General features: G+C 41.3%; 1 protein-coding gene across 1 annotated transcript in view; it reads left to right on the forward strand.

Annotated features, from left to right (window-relative positions):
- Window positions 1–22,512, forward strand: part of LOC126236949 (pyridoxine/pyridoxamine 5'-phosphate oxidase-like) — a 184,837-nt gene that overhangs the window by 122,365 nt on the left and 39,960 nt on the right. The window contains exons 3-4 of the mRNA XM_049946648.1: window positions 7,238–7,337; window positions 14,214–14,288. Coding sequence (XP_049802605.1) covers window positions 7,238–7,337; window positions 14,214–14,288 — 175 coding nt within the window. The remainder of the gene's footprint in view (window positions 1–7,237; window positions 7,338–14,213; window positions 14,289–22,512) is intronic.

Consider the following 22,512-nt stretch of genomic DNA (forward strand, 5'->3'; position numbering starts at 1 on the left):
AGCAAGCATCGCTCGTACCATGTTAGAACCTACCTTCATTCCCATATTTCTAAATACCTTTGGCTTTCCAACATTTCTCCTTTTCTTAAAAGCCTTCAGAGGATTTCTAATAACTTTACTTTTACTCATTATTATACTTCAACAAAACAGAGACTCAAGAAACAGAATTAATTACGAATATTTTCGAGATAACGACAGAGTAAATAAACATGAAACAATCGACAATCACACCAGCGATATATATTGAACCATCACAGGTTAGCCACAACACATACTTTATCTCACATCACTAAAATGTACCTGATGAACACGGACGTTAATAATAACACCATATGACAGCAGTTTAACAGCGCCACAGTGGGTCACGCCCATGTAGAACACATTTCAAAAAAAATTTAAAAATAGTTGTAGTCTTCGGAATTGTATAAATTATATATCTATTAAAAGGTAATAGTATGCAGATTCAGAAAACGCAAAAAAGTAAAAATTGAACTTTTCATGATTTTGAGCCTTTCCGGAGCCCCTTAAACGACTGTCTACAAAATGTTCATAACTGAGAGTGGCATATTACGTTTGTGGCACGCTTTTGCACAATGAAAACATTCTTTCTTAGAGATGAGTTAACCCTAAGATATAATTTCACAGAGCAAACTACACTGATAAGCCAAAACGTTATGACCGCTGCACACCGCGACGTTAGATGCCGCCTGGTGGCGTTGCGGGCACGTGACGTGGTAACAAAAGTATGTAAGCGAAGCAGACGCGGACGGGGAATAACCCTAGTGAAGATATGGGCTGCAAATGGAGAAATCCATTGAGATAAACGATTTTGCAAGAGGGCAGGTTATTACCACGCGGATCCTGTGAAAGAGTCTCTCGAAAACGGCGAAGCTGGTCGAATGTTCACGTGCTAATGTCGCGAGCATCTACGGAAAGAGGTAGGACAGTTAAACTACCACTGGGCGCTAAATGGTTGGACGTCCACGACTCTTCACAGAACGTGGGGTTCGGAGGCTTGTCTGCTCGGTAAAGTAGGATAGGTGGTGATCTGTGGCATCTCTGCTGAAATAGCACAATGCTGGTGCACACCGTTCATCGTACATTGTTTAACGTGGAGCTCCGCAGCAGACCACCCCCACGCGTTCATATTTTGCTCCAACGACATTGTCAACTACGACTGCAGTCGGCACGGGAACATCGGGATCCGACCGTCGATCAATGGAAACGTCTCGGCTCTTCGGGTGAATCACATTTGTGTTACACTAGGTTGATACTCGTGTCCACAAACGCTGTTATTGAGGTAACCGGCGGCTCGAAACACGCAGCGCGCCACGGACGCTCGCTCGTGGGAGCAGTATTCTGCTATGGGAGACATTCTACTGCGCTTGCATGTGACGTATGGTATTAATTGAAGACAAGCTACCAGCTGCGAACCACCTGAATCCCTTCATGCTTGGCGCCTTCCTGGATAGTGATGTCATCTTTCAGCAGAATAGTTGTCCATGTCTGGGAGCCAGAACCGCGCTACAGTGGTTAATGACCTAATTGTGAACCCACGTTGATGTCTCGGCGACCATATTCGCCTGATGCAAATCCTATGGAACCCATCTGGGTCGCTATCGGACGCCATCATCGCGTACGCAAATCAGCGGCCCGTTATTTATGCGAATTACAAGACCTGCGCGTTAACATTTAACGTCAAATACCTCCACAAACTTACCAACAAACTGTCGGATCCTCGATACGCGGAATCAGTTATGTATTTCGTTGCAAAGACGGACAAAGAATATGTTATGCAGGTGGTCATAATGTTTTGGCTCACCAGTGTACGTATGTTAGCTCACTAGGGCCTAATACGTCTTCTGCAAGCCTTGCAATGAGGAAAGCGCGAAAGTAGCACAACTCAGTTGCCCAAAAGCCTCTAAGCTCAATTAAAATCGTCAGGAATGTCTATACCCATTTGAGAATTCCCACTTACTACTTAGCCTATGCTTTACATTTGTGGTGCAGTTATGAGAGATTTAGGACTTTACACGTTTACACGCAACCTTTATTTATTTATTTATTTATTTATTGAGATAGAGAGAGAGAGTTGCTATTTGCAGAAAACCAGTGAACTATTGTTTTAAACCTATTATTTACAGCCTGACTTATCTTAACGGAACGTTTGCGTTCTTACACCTGCACCCTCGCAGATCCCCCTTCCACATGCGCCAATTGCTCACAATACCCGAGGCAGCAATTAAATTATTGCTTCAGTCTGAACCACGCGACTGCTACGGTCGCAGGTTCGAATCCTGTCTCGAGCATGTATGTGTGTGATGTTCTTAGGTTAGTTAGGTTTAAGTATTACTAAGTTCTAGGGGACTGATGGCCTCAGATGTTAAGTCCCATAGTGCTCAGAGCCATTTGAAACTTTTTTTGAATTAAATTATTTCGCCTATCGCCCCGTGCAAATACGACAACACACCCAAGAGCGAAGAAAGTAGTGAATGAGGAATGTCTAATAAAAAGAAGTAAAGTGAATACCTATCAGTGGCTATAGTCTTGGATGACATTGCTCTTCGGTTTAATGGGAAGTGAGGCTTAGAAAAATCGACTCGTTTCTTTTCTGTTCCACTATGGAAAGTATTATTGTCTATCTGCTTCCACAGGTACTTGTGAACGTGCTTATAATCTTAGCGTGAAATGTGTATGGGTGCAATAACATTGTTTTACACAGAGTAGAATGTTACGTTCCCCTTGCTCTCTGTACTTCTCGTTCTTTCGTTTTGCAGCTTACAGTGTGCGAGCCCAAGTCCCTGTTCTTCTAAAAAAGTTTTGGAAATATAATAGGGGGAGGTGGCACTACATACATGTCTTTTAAATAGTAACTATTAGAGTACTTTCGTGAATAATGAAGTGTCAGGAACGGATTTTTAGACGCTTTTCATGTCTTTTTTTAAGGCATATTTGATCCACTAATACGACGCATTTAACCTCGTTAACATAACTTCCTTTTGTTTCACGTTTCGAATAAAAAAGAAGCGAAGTATGTGACGTGAAAAGGCTGCTTTTGTAATCCATCACTTTCCTTAATACGGATTGACAAAACTGACATGCCGCCTATGTCTCTTCCCGAAAATGCTGAGAACATTTCTCGCAATGACTGGAAGCTTTGCTATATTTCCCTCTCATAGCCGTTCAACCACACCGCTCTTAGAGTTGTCTTGATGGGAAATCCAAAATCACATTACGGAAATAAAATCTCTACAGAAAAAGCAACCAGAGCAACTAAAAGTGATGTATACAAAAGAAAATATCACTTGAACGAGTCCACTTCCGAATGAAATGTGATTTTTTTTCTTGTATTTTAGACTATAATCGGAACGACTAGTACACTTGTAAATTTGTTTTTATCAAAACACTTCCACCAGAAGCTGATGTTTGGGGCTGCCAACCTGGCTGACGTCGGCTTCAGATTTGTGACGTCATGACAATTTCCCGTATTACACCTCCGTGAAAACAATGCACACATAAAATGTGATGATTTTTACTGTACCGACGTTGATTTTGGATCGGAATCTGTAATGAATCCAGGCACCCAAGACACTGTAGCTTAAAGGAGGTGCGAGTAATGCATTATGAAAAATCGCAGCGTCAACGACTCCACAAAAATAAACAGAATATTATTGGGAATATAACCTCAACTAAGTACTACAGTATTGTGCACAAGCAGAGCTTTTCGGAACATTGCCAGTTACTGTATGGAGTAATAATACATTTAAAGTCCATCTTTCAATACTTTACAATAATTTAGAGTAATTCTAAAATACGAAACATTACGAAATTAAAAATCTTACTTAGCGAGATATAAATAAGTATTGAATTAAATTAATAAGTACAATCCGGAACTTGGGAAATCTGTACGTGTTTTTGTAATAAAATTAATATTGTGTGTTCTGATTGCTTATATTAGTTAAAAAAGAATAAATAAATCTGATAACGCATTTCGTTCGTTATGTAACAAGTCTGCCCAAAGTACTGGTTTCTCAACGTTCTCTGTTTTCACAGGCGTTGCGTAGCGGTTGTTAGACGTTCACTAATATCGTGAACTAGCTTAGTAACCGCTGCTTCGCTCGCGTTTGCGAGCATATATCAGGCCTGATGAAAATGTATTGTGTTAAAAATCCGTTTCTATTTCTATGCAACTTTTAAAAAGCAGATTTGTCGTGGTGATTTTTAAATAGGTTTCTTTGATTTCGTTCTTAAATTTCGACACGATCTAATCTTTTCACGCTCGTTAAGGCCACAGAACAGTGGTCTTTTCCGAATGTACTTCTGAAAAAAAAAAGCCATTCTGTAAGCTGGAGTCGGAGGTTTATGTTAATCCTAGCTTTTGGATTCTTAAGGTGATATTTCGTTAGAAACTTTCATCCCCTAACACACATTTTTTTATTTCTAACCAAGAAGTCAAATACCAATTTTCATAGATTTAGCTTTAAAAATGTTTCAATCTGACGACATTTTTTCATAAAAATTTACATCCTGTATTTCACCTTCTTAGGCTTTTAACTTCCATAAAAACTAAAACATTTGTTTTCTTGTTTCTGACGAGAAGCCAAATTCAAAATTTCGGGGATTTACCTTCAGAAATGCTTTCATAATGAAATATTCCATAAAAACTTTCCTCCATTATTTCCCCTTAGGAACTGAAATTCCACAAATTTAAATTGCTGTCCGAGAGCTCAAATATCAAATTTCATAGATGTAGCTTTAAAAATGCTTTAGTAATTCTTTAATAATTAATTTAAAAAACTCTCACACACCATATCACCCTCTTATGGGTTGAATTTCTGTAAGTGCTGAAACGTATTTTTTAATTTCTGGTCGAGAACCCAATACCAATTTTTCGCAGTTCTAGCTTCAAAATAGCCGTAATAGCATCATATTTTCAAAAACCCTTTCATCATCTGTTTCGAAAAATCCCTTCTTACTTGATAACTACAGTATGAGATCACCAACCTCTCCAAATTTCAAGTTTTTTCCTTAGCGGTTTGGACTGGGCGACGATGAATCAGTGAATCAGCCAGGACATTCCCTTTTTCCTATTGCATTCGACCACGAGATATTGCTTTTTTTTTTTTTTGTTGAACTACGAGTTTAAAAAGAACGTGCTCCTGTCATTAGGTTTACTACAGTGAAACTACATTAAGTTTCCTCGAACATAGATATAGCGACATCATGTCTTAGTCAACTGTCCACGAAATATTAAAAGTTCTGATAACACATTAAAAAGTAACCCAGTGCAACGAAGCTAAATAAACAATCCTTCGCCACTAAAACATTTCCAACATCCTGTCTTTCTCATCTGTCCCACGAATCATTAAACTTCTCCTGTCCACACATCACGTTACCGTCACAAATGCTAATGTCTTACTTCAATGTAGAAGACTGTCTAACAGTCAGTGCTCGCTTACATCGACAAATGCCGTCTACTAGTACATCGCTGATTTTCTGCGTCAGACACTGATAATTTTGGTCTAATTTTTAGTTGTTCTGCAGCGCTATATTCTGTGGTGTGCATAAAAGTGTGTTGTAAAAAACAATACAAATCAACTTCTTCTTAACGAACTGTTTTTCGACTGAAAGCAAATCAAAATGTAAATAACTTAATTACAGACCAATGATGATGCTTCACCTCAATAAAGCGAAACGCATTTGGTGAAAAAAATCAAGCATTTTTGTAGTTGCATCCACAGAACAGAAATACCCTCAAGAATTATAAAGCAACCACGGACACTATGGCCACACAAATGAAAAATTTAATGTCACACATTTTTAGTTGGGAAATACTGTTTAGTTTCATTGGACTGCGCTGTATTAATACGTTTTCAGGAGAGCTTTTAACGTTTCGTGGACAGTTGAGAAAAACATGGTGCCGGTCACAATTTAGTGGGACGGGGGAGAGAAGGGGGGGGGGTGGGGGCGGACTTAATGTAGCTCCGGAAACACGTTTCAAGATCTGGCGCTCTTGAAGCCCGCAGACTATGATAAAGATCCTACACCTACACCCACATCCCGTGTGTAGGAATTGTTTCTCGAATATAACGCCGGGTTTTAAGACGAACATGCAATGATGACATCTTCACGCTTTAATATTTGACGATGAGAAATGATTTCAATCACTTTCCGTCTTCATTTGGCTGCCCGTGAGCAGCCAGCTGAAATCAGTGTCCCGTCATTCACGGATACATACTTCAAAAGGTTGAGTTTTTTTCCTTTTATTATGGAAGGCTTATTGTTGAAGTGGCGACGAAACTTAGATCGTACTTGAATGATAGATTCATTATTGCGAATTGCAATACATAAATCTATTTTTCCTGTGGTTTAACCATCATGGTAAGTCTGACGAAAACAAAAAGCAACTTTCACGCAAAACAATTATTTCAGCTTTTTAACAGTTAATACAAGTACGGAGTATACTGTATTTAATGATTATCAAATTGTGTAGTGATGTATCAGATTTGTTCCTGATCATGAAGTTTCCTTCTAGTACAAATATGAAATCTGCCTCACGTTTTCAAAAAGAATGCACATATGCTTGCATACGTTGTTGCTATTGTTGTGGTCTTCAGTCCAGAGACTGGTTTTATGCAGCTCTCCATGCTACCCTATCCTGTGCAAGCTTCCTCATCTTCCAGTACTTACTGCAACCTACATCCTTCTGAATCTGCTTAGTGTATTCATCTCTTGGTCTCCCTCTACGATTTTTACCCTCCACGCTGCCCTCCAATGCTAAATTTGTGATCCCTTGATGCCTCAGAACATGTCCTACCAACCGGTCCCTTCTTTTTGTCAAGTTGTGCCACAAACTCCTCTTCTCCCCAATTCTATTCAATACTTCATTATTAGTTATGTGATCACTTCTTGTCCAAACTCTTTATCGTCCACGTTTCACTTCCATACATAGCTGCACTCCACACAAATACTTTCAGAAACGACTTCCTGACACTTAAATCTATACTCGATGTTAACAAATTTCTCTTCTTCAGAAACGCTTTCCTTGTCATTGCCAGTCTACATTTTATATCTTCTCTACTTCGACCATCATCAGTTATTTTGCTCCCCAAATAGCAAAACGCCTTTACTACTTTAAATGTCTCATTTGGTAATCTAATTCCCTCAGCGTCACCCGACTTAATTCGACTACATTACGTAAGTCTATGTAAAGCTGAGATTCTTGTTTTTTTTTTAGGGACGGGAAGGTGACGGCTCGTACAGTCCGCCTCAGGAGAATAGAGCCAGACGGATTCGTCATCATGACGGACCGCCGCAGCCGCAAGGCGAGGGACCTGGTAAGTCCACTCATGCAGTCTACCCTATCATTAGCATGCCGCTCAATTAACACCACTCTGTTCTCACGCCACTGATGTACTGACTCTCCAATTAAGGAAGACTGTTTTTGTTGTCTCTGATACTTTAAACGGCTTTTTTTTTTTTTTTTTTTTTTTTTTTTTTTTTTTTTTTTTTTTTTTTTTGCTAACATGCGACTCCTCTTCATTTCTGAAACAGCAGTAAGTCCTCATCACAACAAGCGCCTTAATCTAAAACCTAACAAAAATGCGTTATTCACTGTTAGCATCACCAGCTGCTGCGGGATAAAGACCTTCACTAATCTATTCCATGCGTTATGGTCTTCAGCTATACGCATCCATGTTAACATCCTCATCTACAATTCGGAGGCCAACATACGATTTATAGTGGAGAGTATTTCTGGTACCGATGTAATTTCTCCCTTTCTCAGTGCAACAGAAATATGCGAGGAAAGAAAGACCACCCATAAATCTTCATTGTTGTTGTTGTGGTCTTCAGTCGTGAGACTGGTTTGATGCAGCTCTCCATGCTACACTATCCTGTGCAAGCTTCTTCATCTCCCATTACCTACTGCAACCTACATCCTTCTGAATCTGTTTAGTGTATTCATCTCTTGGTCTCCCTCTACGATTTTTACCCTCCGTGCTGACCTCCAATACTAAATTTGTGATCCCTTGATGCCTCAGAATATGTCCTACCAACCGATCTCTTCTTCTACTCAAGTTGTGCCACAAATTTCTCTTCTCTCCAATTCTATTCAATACCTCCTCATTAGTTACGTGATCTACCCATCTGATCTTCAGCATTTTTCTGTAGCACCACATTTCGAAAGCTTCTATTCTCTTTTTGTCTAAACTATTTATCGTCCACGATTCACTCCCATACATGGCTATACTCCATACAAATACTTTCAGAAACGACTTCCTGACACTTAAATGTATACTCGATGTTAACAAATTTCTCTTCTTCAGAAACGATTTCCTTGCCATTGCCAGTCTACATTTTATATCCTCTCTACTTCGACAATCACCAGTTATTTTGCTCCCCAAATAGCAAAACTCATTTACTACTTTAAGCGTCTCATTTCCTAATCTAATACCATCAACATCACCCGACTTAATTCGACTACATTCCATTATCCTCGTTTTGCTTTTGTTGATGTTCATCTTATATCCTCCTTTCAAGACACTGTCCATTCCGTTCAACTGCTCTTCCAAGTCCTTTGCAGTCTCTGACAGAAGTACAATGTCATCGGCGAACCTCAAAGTTTTTATTTCTTCTCCATGGATTTTAATACCTACTCCGAATTTTTCTTTTGTTTCCTATACTGCTTGCTGAATATGCAGATTGAATAACATCGGGGATATGCTACAATCCTGTCTCACTCCCTTCCAAACCACTGCTTACCTTTCATGCCCCTCGACTCTTTATAACTGACATCTGGTTTCTGTACAAATTGTAAATAGCCTTTCGCTCCCTGTATTTTACCCCTACCACCTTCTGAATTTGAAAGAGAGTATTCCAGTCAACATTGTCAAAAACTTTCTCTAAGTCTACAAATGCTAGAAACGTAGGTTTGCCTTTCCTTAATCTATTTTCTAAGATAAGTCGTAGTGTCAGTATTGCCTCACGTGTTCCAACATTTCTACGGAATCCAAACTGATCTACCCCGAGGTCGGCTTCTACCAGTTTTTCCATTCGTCTGTAAAGAATTCGTGTTAGTATTTTGCAGCCGTGGCTTATTAAACTGGTAGTTCGGTAATTTTCACATCTGTCAACCCCTGCTTTGGGATTGGAATTATCATATTTTTCTTGAAGTCTGAGGGTATTTCACCTGTCTCATACATCTTGCTCACCAGATGGTAGAGTTTTGTCAGTGCTGGCTCTCCCAAGGCTATCACTAGTTCTAATGGAATGTTGTCTACTCCTGGGGCCTTGTTTCGACTTAGGTCTTTCAGTGCTCTGTCAAACTCTTCACGCAGTATCATATCTCCCATTTCAGCTTCATCTACATCCTCTTCCATTTCTATAATATTGTCCTCAAGAACATCGCCCTTGTATTGACCCTCCATATACTCCTTCCACCTCTCTGCTTTCCCTTCTTTGCTTAGAACTGGGTTTCCACCTGAGCTCTTGATATTCATGTAGGCATTTTCGTGTAGGCAGTATCTATCTTACCCCTAGTGATATGCAAGTTCCATTTTCACTGATTCTCTAGTCACGGTCATTTCGTCGGACATTCACCGTTCCTCCCAAACGTTACGAGAGTCATTGTATTCCCAACATGTAAGTGACGTCAGCGAAATCACTGTGATGGCGACTTGAACAACTGTAAATAACAGAAGTGCATCCAACCATTCCGTTGCAAGTAGCCGACGTGCGGTCGCACTGTGTCAAGTTGTTATATGACAAATCGCAATGCAGTATTTTCTCAAAATAAAGTGTTCACAACATCATCCAGAATGTTCTGAAGAACAAAAAAATATGTGCAAAGTTTGCCCAGCATACATCGACTCCCTTACAAAAACGACGAAACGTGAACGCCTGCTGTTACTGGATTGAAATGCAAAACGCGGACAGTTCATTTCTGGGACAAATAATCACAGCCGACGAGACTTGGTGTTATCAATACGAGCCTACCAGAAAACGACAAAATACAGAAATTCGCATGAAGGATCAACGCTTTGACGACATATTCCACATTCAAGCTAATGTGACGCGAGAGTTGAAAAGCGTTCTAAATAAGGGCTTTTCTCACAGTTTCAATTCGTTGTATGAACGCTCTGTGCTTTGTACTCAAGTGGGACAGACTATGTGGAACACCTGAAACATTAAAATCTCCCCCTTAAGGTTTATCTTTTTTATTGATGTAGTGTCGAAACTTTTTGGACTGACAGGGTATGTGAGAGTGAATATTTTGCCCGACTCTCCTTGCAACTTACGCTCTCAGAGGTTTAACAGTAAACGTCTCCATGATGCACAACGCCTCTCTTGTAGTGTCCGGAAAAGGAGTTTGATAACCATCTTCGTAAAGCTCTCACGCTTATTAAACTATCTCCGGTGACGAAACGCACCGCTCTTGGTTCGTATCTTTTCTACTCGCCTACTAATGCTACCTGATAAACGTCTGTCGAACAAGTGTTTTCCAAGCCACTTATGACGCGTATGAATTACATTTTCTTAAAATCTCAGCCTGTGATCTGCTTTTCCTACAACCAGCTATACGTGAATACGTGAGCATTCACATTATGTTGCTCGGACGGTTACTCAATAAGTACTGTACCGTTATTACTGTCACAATAAGATCGTTACACGATTTTCCACATTTCTGTGGTCTAACATATAAGTTCTGTTTCAGTAGCTCCGCCCACAAATGAGTACTGCTTTCATTTATCGTATGTTACATATTTGAGAATCAGTGGAGGTACACATTTCTTATTGCTTGTGTTAAATCAGACGCAAAATGCTGTACCTCGTCTCTGTTAAAGTTGTGCCTTATTTGCTGATAACAAGTGATTGTTATATGCATTCAGTAAACGTAAGCACCAAATTCCTAATGTACTGAGTTGTACCGTTAGTTAGGTCTGGTTTACTCCACTACAGTTTTGCTGAAGTTCTTCTCATAGTTTGGATGCGATGTTCCAGGACTTCACAATTATTATACAAATGAAGCAACTAGAAGGGGAGGAATAAACGAAATGAAACGACGGGTTGACTGGGTATGTGATTACAAAATCAAGACTCTCTACAAAGAACTTGGCGATGAAAATGGAACGATCGTATGGCATAGTTGGTCGTGAGGTCCCATTCGGGTTCGGGCGCCAAGTGCAAGTCTTATTTCAATCGGCGCCACATTGGGAGACTTGCGGCCGTTGATGAGGATAAAATTATGATGAGGACAACACAACACCCAGACCACGAGCGGATAAAAATCTCCAACCCGGCCGGGAATCGAACACGGGCCCAGTATATGGTAGGAAAGCACGTTACCACCCAGCTAAGCAGGCGGATAACTTGGCGGTATGAGTCCACTTATCAGTATAACGTTTCACTCCATCTGGCTTGGATGCCTGCATTAATTCCATTGGGAAGTGGGTCATAAAGCTGTTGTTTCCTCTTTTAAGCAAGACGCTCTAAAGCTGTTGTAACTGATCCTTGATATCCTGGATAGTGGCAGTGGGACGGAGTCGAGTCCGCTCTGGATCCGCACATGTTCTTTCAGGGTCAGATCTGGGAGTCTCGGTGGCCACGGGAGCACCTCAGCGTCGCTCATAGTTCATAGAGACTCGTGCCATGTGTGGACGAACATTATCCTATTGAAAACTGGCACCATTATGCTGTCCCGTAAGAGGTAACAGTTGAACACCGAAGTTGTCCGTGACATACCGCCGTCAGGGTACCCACAATCACTGTCATTGTGTGTCCGCTGCCTCTGGACCACGGGGTCCCAGGTTCGATCCAGACCGGGTTGGGGATTTTCCTTGCTCGGGGACTCGGTGTTTGTGTTGTCCTCATCATTTCATCATCATCATCATTCGTGACAGTGGCTAGATTGGACTGCGAAAAAAAATGGTCAGTGTCAAAATTGGGACTTTGTACGTAAGCTGATGACCGCGCAGTTGAGCGCCCCACAAACCAAACATCGCCATCATCTCTGTCATGTACAGAGCTATCAAGTATGACTTCACATCACGGTTGATGGTGTTCGGACGGAACCCTGACGGCACAACAGCAGTAACACAGCTTTACCTCTCCAAAACATTGGAAGAAATGAAGCACTACCAGGTTGCCACTGTACTCGCCAGCGATGGTTATCCAGGGTAGTGCACAACCGAGCTTCGTAGCTGAACACGAAGAGACGCGCTATTCATTAGCAGTTCACGCTTCCCAGCGGCGGTACTATTCCAAATGCGTCCGTTTGTGCTGTGGTGTTAACGGTATCCTAAACGAGGCGGTAATTCCCTAGACCGGTTTCTGCTAGTCTCGCGCCAGTGATGCAGGATGATACAGACTGTTGCAGGCAGTCCATTATTGTTCTCCTATGGCAGGCGCAGATGTGTAGGGTGGTCGACCGGAAACTTGACGACTAGTATGCCTGCCCTTAACGTTCCCATGCAATTCAACATCGGACCAGTGTAACATATGAATGTCCCACAAATATGGATACTGCGCGAATCGACTTGCCGCCTGGACGAACATTCACAATGAGACCCCAGTCAGGTGCTGTTAACGCTGTCTCACACGATTACGCGGCATCCCCGTGTCCTTCACAGTGATCATTCAACATGTGCTGCTGGTCACTCCTCTAACATACCCTCCTATGCCTGGTAACAACATTCGTACCAACAACACTAATGCACTCCAGTGGCTGTTCTTCCTGTCAGCGAGAATTGCTACTCTTATCATGTAAATGCTCGCCAATGGTGTGTACATCTACATCTTCATTTATACTCCGCCAGCCACCCAACAGTGTGTGGCGGAAGGCACTTTACGTGCCACTGTCATTACCTCTCTTTCCTGTTCCAGTCGCGCACGGTTCGCGGAAAGACCGACTACCAGAAAGCCTCCGTGCGCGCTCGAATCTCTCTAATTTTACGTTCGTGATCTTCTCGGGAGGTATAAGTAGGGGGAAGCAATATATTCGATATCTCATCCAGAAACGCACCCTCTCGAAACCTGGACAGCAAGCTACACCGCGATGCAGAGCGCCTCTCTTGCAGAGTCTGCCACTTGAGTTCGCTAAACATCTCCGTAATGCTATCACGCTTACCAAATAACCCTGTGACGAAACGCTCCTCTCTTCTTTGGATCTTCTCTATCTCCTCTATCAACCCGACCTGATACGGATCCCACACTGATGAGCAATACTCAAGTATAGGTCGAACGAGTGTTTTGTAAGCCACCTCCTTTGTTGATGGACTACATTTTCTAAGGACTCTCCCAATGAATCTCAACCTGGTACCCGCCTTACCAACAATTAATTTGATATGATCATTCTACTTCAAATCGTTCCTTACGCATACTCCTAGGTATTTTACAGAAGTAACTGCTACCAGTGTCTGTTCTGCTATCATATAATCATACAATAAAGGATCCTTCTTTCTATGTAATCGCAATACATTACATTTGTCTGTGTTAAGGGTCAGTTGCTACTCCCTGCACCAAGTGCCTATCCGCTGCAGATCTTCCTGCATTTCGCTGCAATTTTTTCTAATGCTGCAACTTCTCTGTATACTACAGCATCATCCGCGAAAAGCTGCATGTAACTTCCGACACTATCTACTAGGTCATTTATATATATCGTGAAAAGCAATGGTCCCTGGTCGCATAATACTCCCCTGTGGCACATCAGAGGTTACTTTAACGTCTGTAGACGTCTCTCCATTGAGAACAACATGCAGTGTTCTGTTTGCTAAAAACTCTTCAATCCAGCCTCACAGCTGGTCTGATATTCCGTTGGCTCTTACTTTGTTTATCAGGCGACAGTGCGGAACTGCATCGAACGCCTTCCGGAAGTCAAGGAAAATGGCATCTACCTGGGAGCCTGTATCTAATATTTTCTGGATCTCATGAACACATAAAGCGAGTTGGGTCTCACACGATCGCTGCTTCAGGAATCCATGTTGATTCCTACATGTACTAAGTCACACTGAGATACGTCTATGTCTTCTGGGTGATTCACATATTTTTTCAACCAGTGTAATTGTTTATTTATAGGTCCACACGAACTATCTTTTCAGCTGTTTGCACGAAGGGTATGATTTTATTGTCCATAACGAACTTTCCGTAAATACTACTATTGCCGTCTGTACTTAATACAGCCCGTAATTTATGGGGTATTCTGAATGTGTTTGCAGGCCGAAGTTCCGTCTGGGGCGATGGTGTTCCTCTGGTGCTACGTGGACGACGAGGGCCGAACGGTCAACAGGCAGGTGGGTAGCCGCATTGCACGCGACAGCCGCGCACCTGTGGTGTCATCTTTTAGGTTCAGATTTCCAATTTTTCAGCCGTTATGCATTTTCTTGATACGATTTCTTGTTTAGTGACTATATTGTCTGTGATTAGTTTGTAGTTGACCTCTCTACCTCTCTGTTGGTGTGTCTCTTGATTTTTTTCCCTGTTGATTGATAATTCAATTTATTGTAGCATTCTGTTTTCACTATTGTTACACAGTCTCTCCATTTATTCATACATTCTGTGGCTGCTTCATTTGTGCTTTTCACTCCTAATTCGTGTCTTATTGTTGTGCACCTTATCATATTAGATAGTCTACAGCCAGCTACACTACTGGCCATTAAAAGTGCTACACCACGACGATGACGTGCTACAGACGCGAAATTTAACCGACAAGAAGAAGATGCTGTGATATGCAAATGATTAGTTATTCAGAGCATTCATGCAAGCTTGGAGCCGGTGGCGACAGCTTCAACGTGCTGACATGAGGAAAGTTTCCAACCGATTTCTCATAGACAAATAGCAGTTGAACGGCGTTGCCTGGTGAAACGTTGTTGTGATGCCTCGTGTGAGGAGGAGAAATGCGTACCATCACGTTTCCGACTTTGATAAAGGTCGGATTGTAGCCTATCGGGATTGCGGTTTATCGTATCGCGATATTGCTGCTCGCGTTGGTCGAGATCCAATGACTGTTAGCAGAATATGGAATCGGTGGGTTCAGGAGGGTAATTCGGAACGCCGTGCTGGATCCCACCGGCCTCGTAACACTACCAGTCGAGATGACAGGCATCTTATCCACATGGCTCTAACGGATCGTGTAGCCACGTCTCGATCCCTGAGTCAACAGATGGGGACGTTTGCAAGACGACAACCATCTCCACGAACAGTTCGACGACGTTTGCAGCAGCATGGACTATCAGCTCGGAGACCATGGCTGCGGTTACCCTTGACGCTGCATCACAGACAGGACCGGCTGCGATGGTGTACTCAACGACGAACCTGGGTACACGAATGGCAAAACGTCATTTTTTCGGATGAATCCAGGTTCTGTTTAGAGCATCATGATTGTCGCATCCGTGTTTGGCGACATCGCGCTGCACGCACATTGGAAGCGTGTATTCCTCATCGCCATACTGGCGTATCACCCGACGTGATGGTATGGGGTGCCATTGGTTACACGTCTCGGACACCTCTTGTTAGCATTGACGACACTTTGAACAGTGGACGTTACATTTCAGATGTGTTACGATCGTGGCTCTACCCTTCATTCGATCTCTGCGAAACCGTACATTTCAGCAGGATAATGCACGATCGCATGTTGCAGGTCCTGTACGGGCCTTTCTGGATACAGAAAATGTTCGACTGCTGCCTTGGCCAGCGCATTGTACAGACCACTCACCAATTGAAAACGTCTGGTCAATGGTGGCCGAGCAACTTGCTCGTAACAATACGCCAGTCACTACTCATGATGAACTGTGGTATCATGCTGAAGCTGCATGGGCAGCTGTACCCGTACACGCCATCCAAGCTCTGTTTGACTCAATGCCCAGGCGTATCAAGGCCGTTATTACGGCCAGAGGTGGTTGTTCTGGGTACTGATTTCTCAGGATCGATGCACCCAAATCGTGTGAAAATGTAATCACATGTCAGTTCTAGTATAATATATTTGTTCAATGAATACCCGTTTATCATCTGCGTTTCTTCTTGGTGTAGTAATTTTACTGGTCAGTAGTGTACTATTCTGAAAAACATTTCCGCAGATTTTATTCTGGGTTCATTTCATAGACTATAAATGGTATTGTCTTTGTTTTCTAGAAGTTATTAAGATCTCTTTCCTCAGCTTTCTATTCAGTGTTCTGTATTTTGCCTCATTAATGTAGCTTAATCTTTCACTTTTTTCGGTAGGTCTTATAGGTTTGTGAAAAAGATAGTATTTCCTAAGAACTTGAATTCATTCATCTTCTTTATCTCCCAAAAAATTTAATTCAATCACTGTCTCTATTTTTTGGCGGTTTATTAGAATTTTCTTTGAGACCAGATCTTGATCTTTAAGAGCCTTGACTTCTGTTTTTTGTGTCGAGATTGTTAAATTTTATTTAATCTGTAAAAGACCTTCCGAACTGTGTCCTTACTGTTAGTCCTCAACAAACAGCGATGTCAACAAGTAATTTCCTGGTTAAAGTTATCGGTGTAAAACTATCTTCTTGCCGTTTGTCTATCATATCATCAGTTTCGAATTTAAGACTTGAATTTGAAATTCTCGAATAGAAGGCTCTTTCCACCTTAGGCAATACACATAAAGAAGGTCGCAAATTATAGCTTGTGACACGCTTGAGTGAACGGGTGAAGATGATCCACTCGTTAATTTTCTTGAACTGTGGAAAACTTTCATGTCTCGATACGCTTGTGAGCAACGGAACTAGAGATAGATATTGCGTTGGATAAGTTTACGATTGTCTTACACCGGAGAAAAATGCAATAATTCATATCAGATCATTTGTATTCCTTTGGTAGCCCGCTGCTCGTCCCAAATGATTTGTACTTTTAGTCCAGTCAAATAGCAGATATACCTTGCAAAAGGTGGGGTAGAAGAGTTTATTTTTTCAACTCGTTCATGTGGTTGTAAAGATTAGAAAACTGAGTTTTGCCAACAAAATTTCGCTTGGGAAAACTTTCTGTAGTCAAAAAACTTGGAAGATTTCGGCCTTTTTTCAGTTTTTTCAAAATATCTCAGTTTATTTGCTCCTATCGCTTTAACGTCTATTTTTTTTAAGAACACAAAATTCTCTACAAATTTGATTCTTGCCATTTTTTCTACTCCCAATATCTAAGGCGCTACAGCGCCTCAAAAAATACAAATTTTTCAAATTTTGAGCATAGTGCCAATACACCTTATTTTTGAACACTATTTTTTCAGTTTCTGTTTGTGTAGTATAAATACATTATACATCATGTTAAATGTTTGAATTTACCACCTCACTTTCAGGTATTCAATTTCTCTGCATGCAACATAAGGATTGCTGGACACCCAACTATTGTGATTCTTACGTCACCCACCTGAAGTTCGCTATGGCCCACCTCAGCCCTGGTATTTGTAAAACTATAAATATAAAAATACATCATTAAGAGACACGGACACACACACACACGCACACAAAATAAATTGTCTCAGGAAACTGAACTATTATTAGCTGCAATAGGCAACCTAATTAAGTAGGTAATTATTCTTGTGTATAAAAGCCACACAGTTGACATTAAAAATAAGTAGCTTTATTACAATTAAAATGCATTGTCAGTTACTAAAAAATGTTGACAGTTCTGGGTGTGTAATACTTGTAATATCGCACTTTAGCGCACTTGAGACAGATATGAGCATCACTTCCAACGTTTTGATGGGCCAGGTTCCTCAGTGTCACCAGAAACACCTTGAGTTACGGATTCAGGGTCTGTACATAGAGTTGATCCGAGATTGACCTCTTCTTTAAACAGCGAGTCAGCCTCAGTAAGTTCGTTGATTTCGTCAGCGGTTTCCTCAACATCCTCCATAACATCTTCTTCACTGTCTTCATATAAAAATTTTGGCACGTTTTCACAGTTGACCCCAATACATTTCTTGCAAATTGAAGAACATTTCAAACCCGCTTTTCTGCAGGAGTACGCTCCGCCACAGTTCAGCTTGCATGAGCATGAAACAATGTGAAGAAGTGCTTCAGGTGCTGGATCTTGGCTCATTATAACGGGTATTGGACCGTGGTCACTGTGATTCCAGCCCCGTTTCTCAGGAGGTTTCCAGTTTCCCATCCAACTTTGGACTTGTTGGTAAGTCCGCAACGAATGATGTTGTACAGCAGGCAACCGTGCAAGATTCAGTTTGCTTTTTGTGGCAGACTTGGCGAATAGTTGGTATCGCAAATGGTCTAGTGTGTGGGAACTGCTGACACCTCCACTATACAATGCGATAGTAACCTGTTCTCCTGCTGTTATTATTTCTTCACGGGTAGCATGTAGTGTATTGAACGTGCAAAGCGTTGAGGTTAGGTGTTCATTTTTCGCAACAATATTGCAGCACTTAATTTTTCCTTGACCAAAAAAAGCGGATGTTGTATTACATCCGCTAAAGGCGTGAGTGGACAGAATATATTCACTGTCAAACTTGTAAGATGCAGTGGAAAACCACTTGTCTTCTGCATTTCCTCTTCCTGGCTTTAAGAAAAATAGGTTTTCAATACCTTGCTCCAAACCGGTCATGAGCACAAGCAGGTCAACATCTTCTCCTACAATGACAACACTTCCAAAATCTTTCGTTCTTGAAATGGCAGATGTTACAATCATAACGTCAGCATCTTCTTGTGCCTGGTGCACTTCAATGCTACACTCCAGAAATTCCTTTTTAAGAAGAGTGATCAAACGCATCTTGTTTCGTTCGTTGTACAAGAACTTGTCCTGAGGGACTTGGTTCACCATCTCTGATTCAACCACAACGTCAACCAAAGAATGTTTTTTGGACCTACGAATCCTCTCAGCACTCTTTGTGCTACATTTGTCTCCCTCACATGGATACCCATCAAATACAATAGCAAATTGAGATCCAAAATGACGTTGCAGGTAAGAAACATAGCTTTGGGCTATTGACTTGAAGCAAACATTTCGAGTCCAAGTCACTTTGTGGATAAGGTACCCTCCATCAATGACAAAAAATTTACTCGGTCCACCTGACTTCACATCTTCCACTGGAACGAAGGCATTGTAGAATGAAGATTTTGTTCCTTTTCGCATGCCTTTTTCTGAGAAAAGGGACATTGGGTAAGGAGCAAGTTCATACTTCATAAAGGCTTTTAACTCTTCTTCACTTTGTTTCATTAAACAAATACTTTGGAAAAGAGTTAAAGGATCAACAGGAATAATTTTAGTACTCCCAGATTTTACAGAATTGAACGCAGAAAGGAGAGTCACATCTTTATCTTTTCTACGGAACTTTACATCGTGGAAATTGTCACCAACTATTCTTTTCACGCCTTTTTCCCCCTCTTCGTGACACTTATGACCATTAACATCCTCCGTTCCGACAACACCACTGCTGATAGACATTATAAAATCACTTTCAGGGATGGGAGGGTGCACTGAAAACCAATCACGAAGCTTACACAAGTCTATGCCATCTCGTTCGATGCGACAACTTCTTGCATCTACATGCTGTTCTGTTGTTACTGCGCTAACTTCGCAATACGACTCAATTGCTTCACAAATGTTCTGCATGTGAATCATACCCAGTGTCCATCTGGTTAATACACTATTCGTAATTCCTCGGCCAGAAGTAAGTCCTCTAGAACTCTTCATGGTTCTCATCAATATTTGTTCTATAGTCATGTCAGAAGGAACCCCTGACCAATACTTTTCTGATCGCCGGATTGTAAAATGTCCTTTCGTTGTGAACTTCTCATATTCTCATAAATCCATTTTTTCCTCGAGTCTTTCCATATCCTGTAAGTAGAGGTGGCCAATTTTAGCGTACATAAAATGTCCAGCTGAATGGAAGTAGGGAAGCATTTTTCGCACGCTTTCAGGATGAAGTTTCCAACTGCCTGATCGATCCGCTTCAATAAATTGTTTCATGAGAGTGACCATCTTGTAGTACTGAACTCATAATTTTGCTGTGGGTCCCTTACTTTCAATCGTTTTCAGGGCAGTTACAAATTTTTTTATGACATGTTCCCTAAGAACACTGGTATCCTGGCCAACTGACAGTTCTGACTCACCACAAGGAGAAGACAAGTCATTCAGTGTCCCACGTTCATCTTCTGTTAGCTCAGTGTGATCCCACACTTGACAGGCCAAAGCAAGGTGACACAATAAATGCGCTCGCACAGCCCTGGAATATACCTGTCCTGACAAAATCTTTTCAACGCTGTTTTCAACGAATATTACACCAAATAAGTCCTTTAATCCACTTCCACCCATGATCATACCGATACATCCCATGAACGACATAAGGAAATGGAAACCTCCAAGTCGGACCTCCACATTATGAAATTCAGGAAGGTCAATCTCCACAATATCCCTTGCCTTCCAATACAGAGGTTGACCAAATGTGACCAAGAATGTAGTCTGATTATGTCTTTTACATGCATCTCTAGCTATCATCAGAGGGAGGGTACTGTTTTATATCGTACACTACTGATCTTATATCGTCTAATGGGTTGGTGATGAGTTAAGAAATGGAAGACACTTTATTTTAGGACGTTCATATTCTTTGAATGCCGTCAAGCGTTCCATGTAACCATTCCATCCTGAAACTACTGCATTCTGAGACCATTTACAATACAACCATGTAATTTCCGCTGTTGAGATGACGATCTCACCTTTTGCAGGAGCAATTATGTCCAAATCTTCAATTTTTATAGCCTTCAGCCCTCCAACTTGTGTTCTGTGGAACGTCTGTATGTCATTTTTTCCGGTTTCACTAACAAGTTGAGCTGAGGGACGATGATTCAACTTTTTAATATTTTTCTGAGGAAGCAATGCATCATGAGGAGTAACACACATTATACCTCCCATTGCATGAAAAATACCAGTTCCATCTAGGGTGTTTACATTGAAATCTGCATTATCAAACACAAATTGGCAAAATGCGTCACTTCGTTGTCTTTCGTTGTCAAGCTGAAGGACTGACGACACTTCCAATAGGGCAGCTTCCGTATAAGATGCTGGAAAGCCAAGGGAAGACAAAACCTGGATGAGATGTTTTGAGCCAAACTTCCGGTACAAGTATGCACTAATATCAGTCAAAAGTGATAAAATAAATGAACGTGCCCTCGCAGCACTCATGAGTGCGAGAGCAACAGAAACACATATTTTCCCCCATTTTCTGGGAGACTGCTTGTGTTTCAAAATTATAGTTTCAAAGAGCAATCTTACAGATTCTGGTATGACAGACTCTACATCACATAAAAAATTATCAGAGGGAGGGTACTGTTTTATATCGTACACTACTGATCTTATATCGTCTAATATGATTCGTAGTCTTTCTTGCTGAGGATCTGAATTATTTTGGTGTACCAATTTTCACTGAGTAGTTGGTGCCCAACATTCTTGCAACATACGACTGCTGGCTTTGAAGCTGTTTCAACTATGACCACATCGTCACCATATTTCTGGAAAAGGCGAGCCTTGACAGTTCAAATATCAGGACGAGGTGATGTGGGTATTTGCTCTAACAGATCGTCCATAGAAAACTGACGTCCTTCCGTATTGGTTTCCAAGTAGGCAAATATAGCCTCCATGCCTTCATCTACTTGTGTTGCAGGTCGGTAACCTCGTTTCTGTCCAGTAGCTGAAAAACGGTGAAAGAACTTTCTGCAGCAAAATCTGTGGTACCACCCATCTGCAGCAACCAAATCATTTACATTTTGAATCCGCTCTATCACTTGTTGACCAAATTCATCACCACGTCGTTTAGCCTGTTCTAATACTGTCTATTGACTTCCAGTTTCATTACTTTGTAAACAAAATTTCGTTTGGCATATGGCAATCTTAACTGCTTGATTAAAAAGTCATAAGAATTCCCTTTTGCACATAAGAAGTATTTCTCTTTGAAATTGAACTGACCTTTTTCCTGCGACCGACGTAGCACGCCTGTTGGTTCCTGAGGATGTCGAAGGCTAGCTGCTATCATTCTCTCATTAATGTACTTCTTGTAGCATGCTTCATGCACCATCACTTCACTGAGCGTTTTCAAAAAACTGGTGTGAGCAGACTCCCTGCGTTTAGCACTACAATCGATAAGTGTGCTCAGTCCTTTCTTTTTCACATTGCGTCCACCACTCACCACAGTTTTTTTGCAAATGAAACACAAATTCATGTCAGACATACTCATTTTCAGCACCACAACATATACTGAATGGAAGCGACTCCAAACTGTAGGACCCTTATTGTTGTATGCTAATAGCTGTCAGCGCGCTGTGAACAATCACCAGAGATAATCGCATTCCGCCCGCCAAAGAATAAATACGCTTTTGTCCGCTAAAGAACAATTCCTACATACTTTTTCTTATAACTGATCATTAACGTCAATCAACTTTAGAAAATGTACGGCACCTGCATGCAATCGTATTACATATTGTAACACAAATAAACTTCACGCAATCCGACGTGAATGTGTTCGCAATTACTGAATATGATGCTGTTTGTCCTGGCCCTGCAGCA

The sequence above is a fragment of the Schistocerca nitens genome, chromosome 1 (genome assembly GCF_023898315.1).
Source record: "Schistocerca nitens isolate TAMUIC-IGC-003100 chromosome 1, iqSchNite1.1, whole genome shotgun sequence".
Classification (NCBI taxonomy): Eukaryota; Metazoa; Arthropoda; class Insecta; order Orthoptera; family Acrididae; genus Schistocerca; species Schistocerca nitens.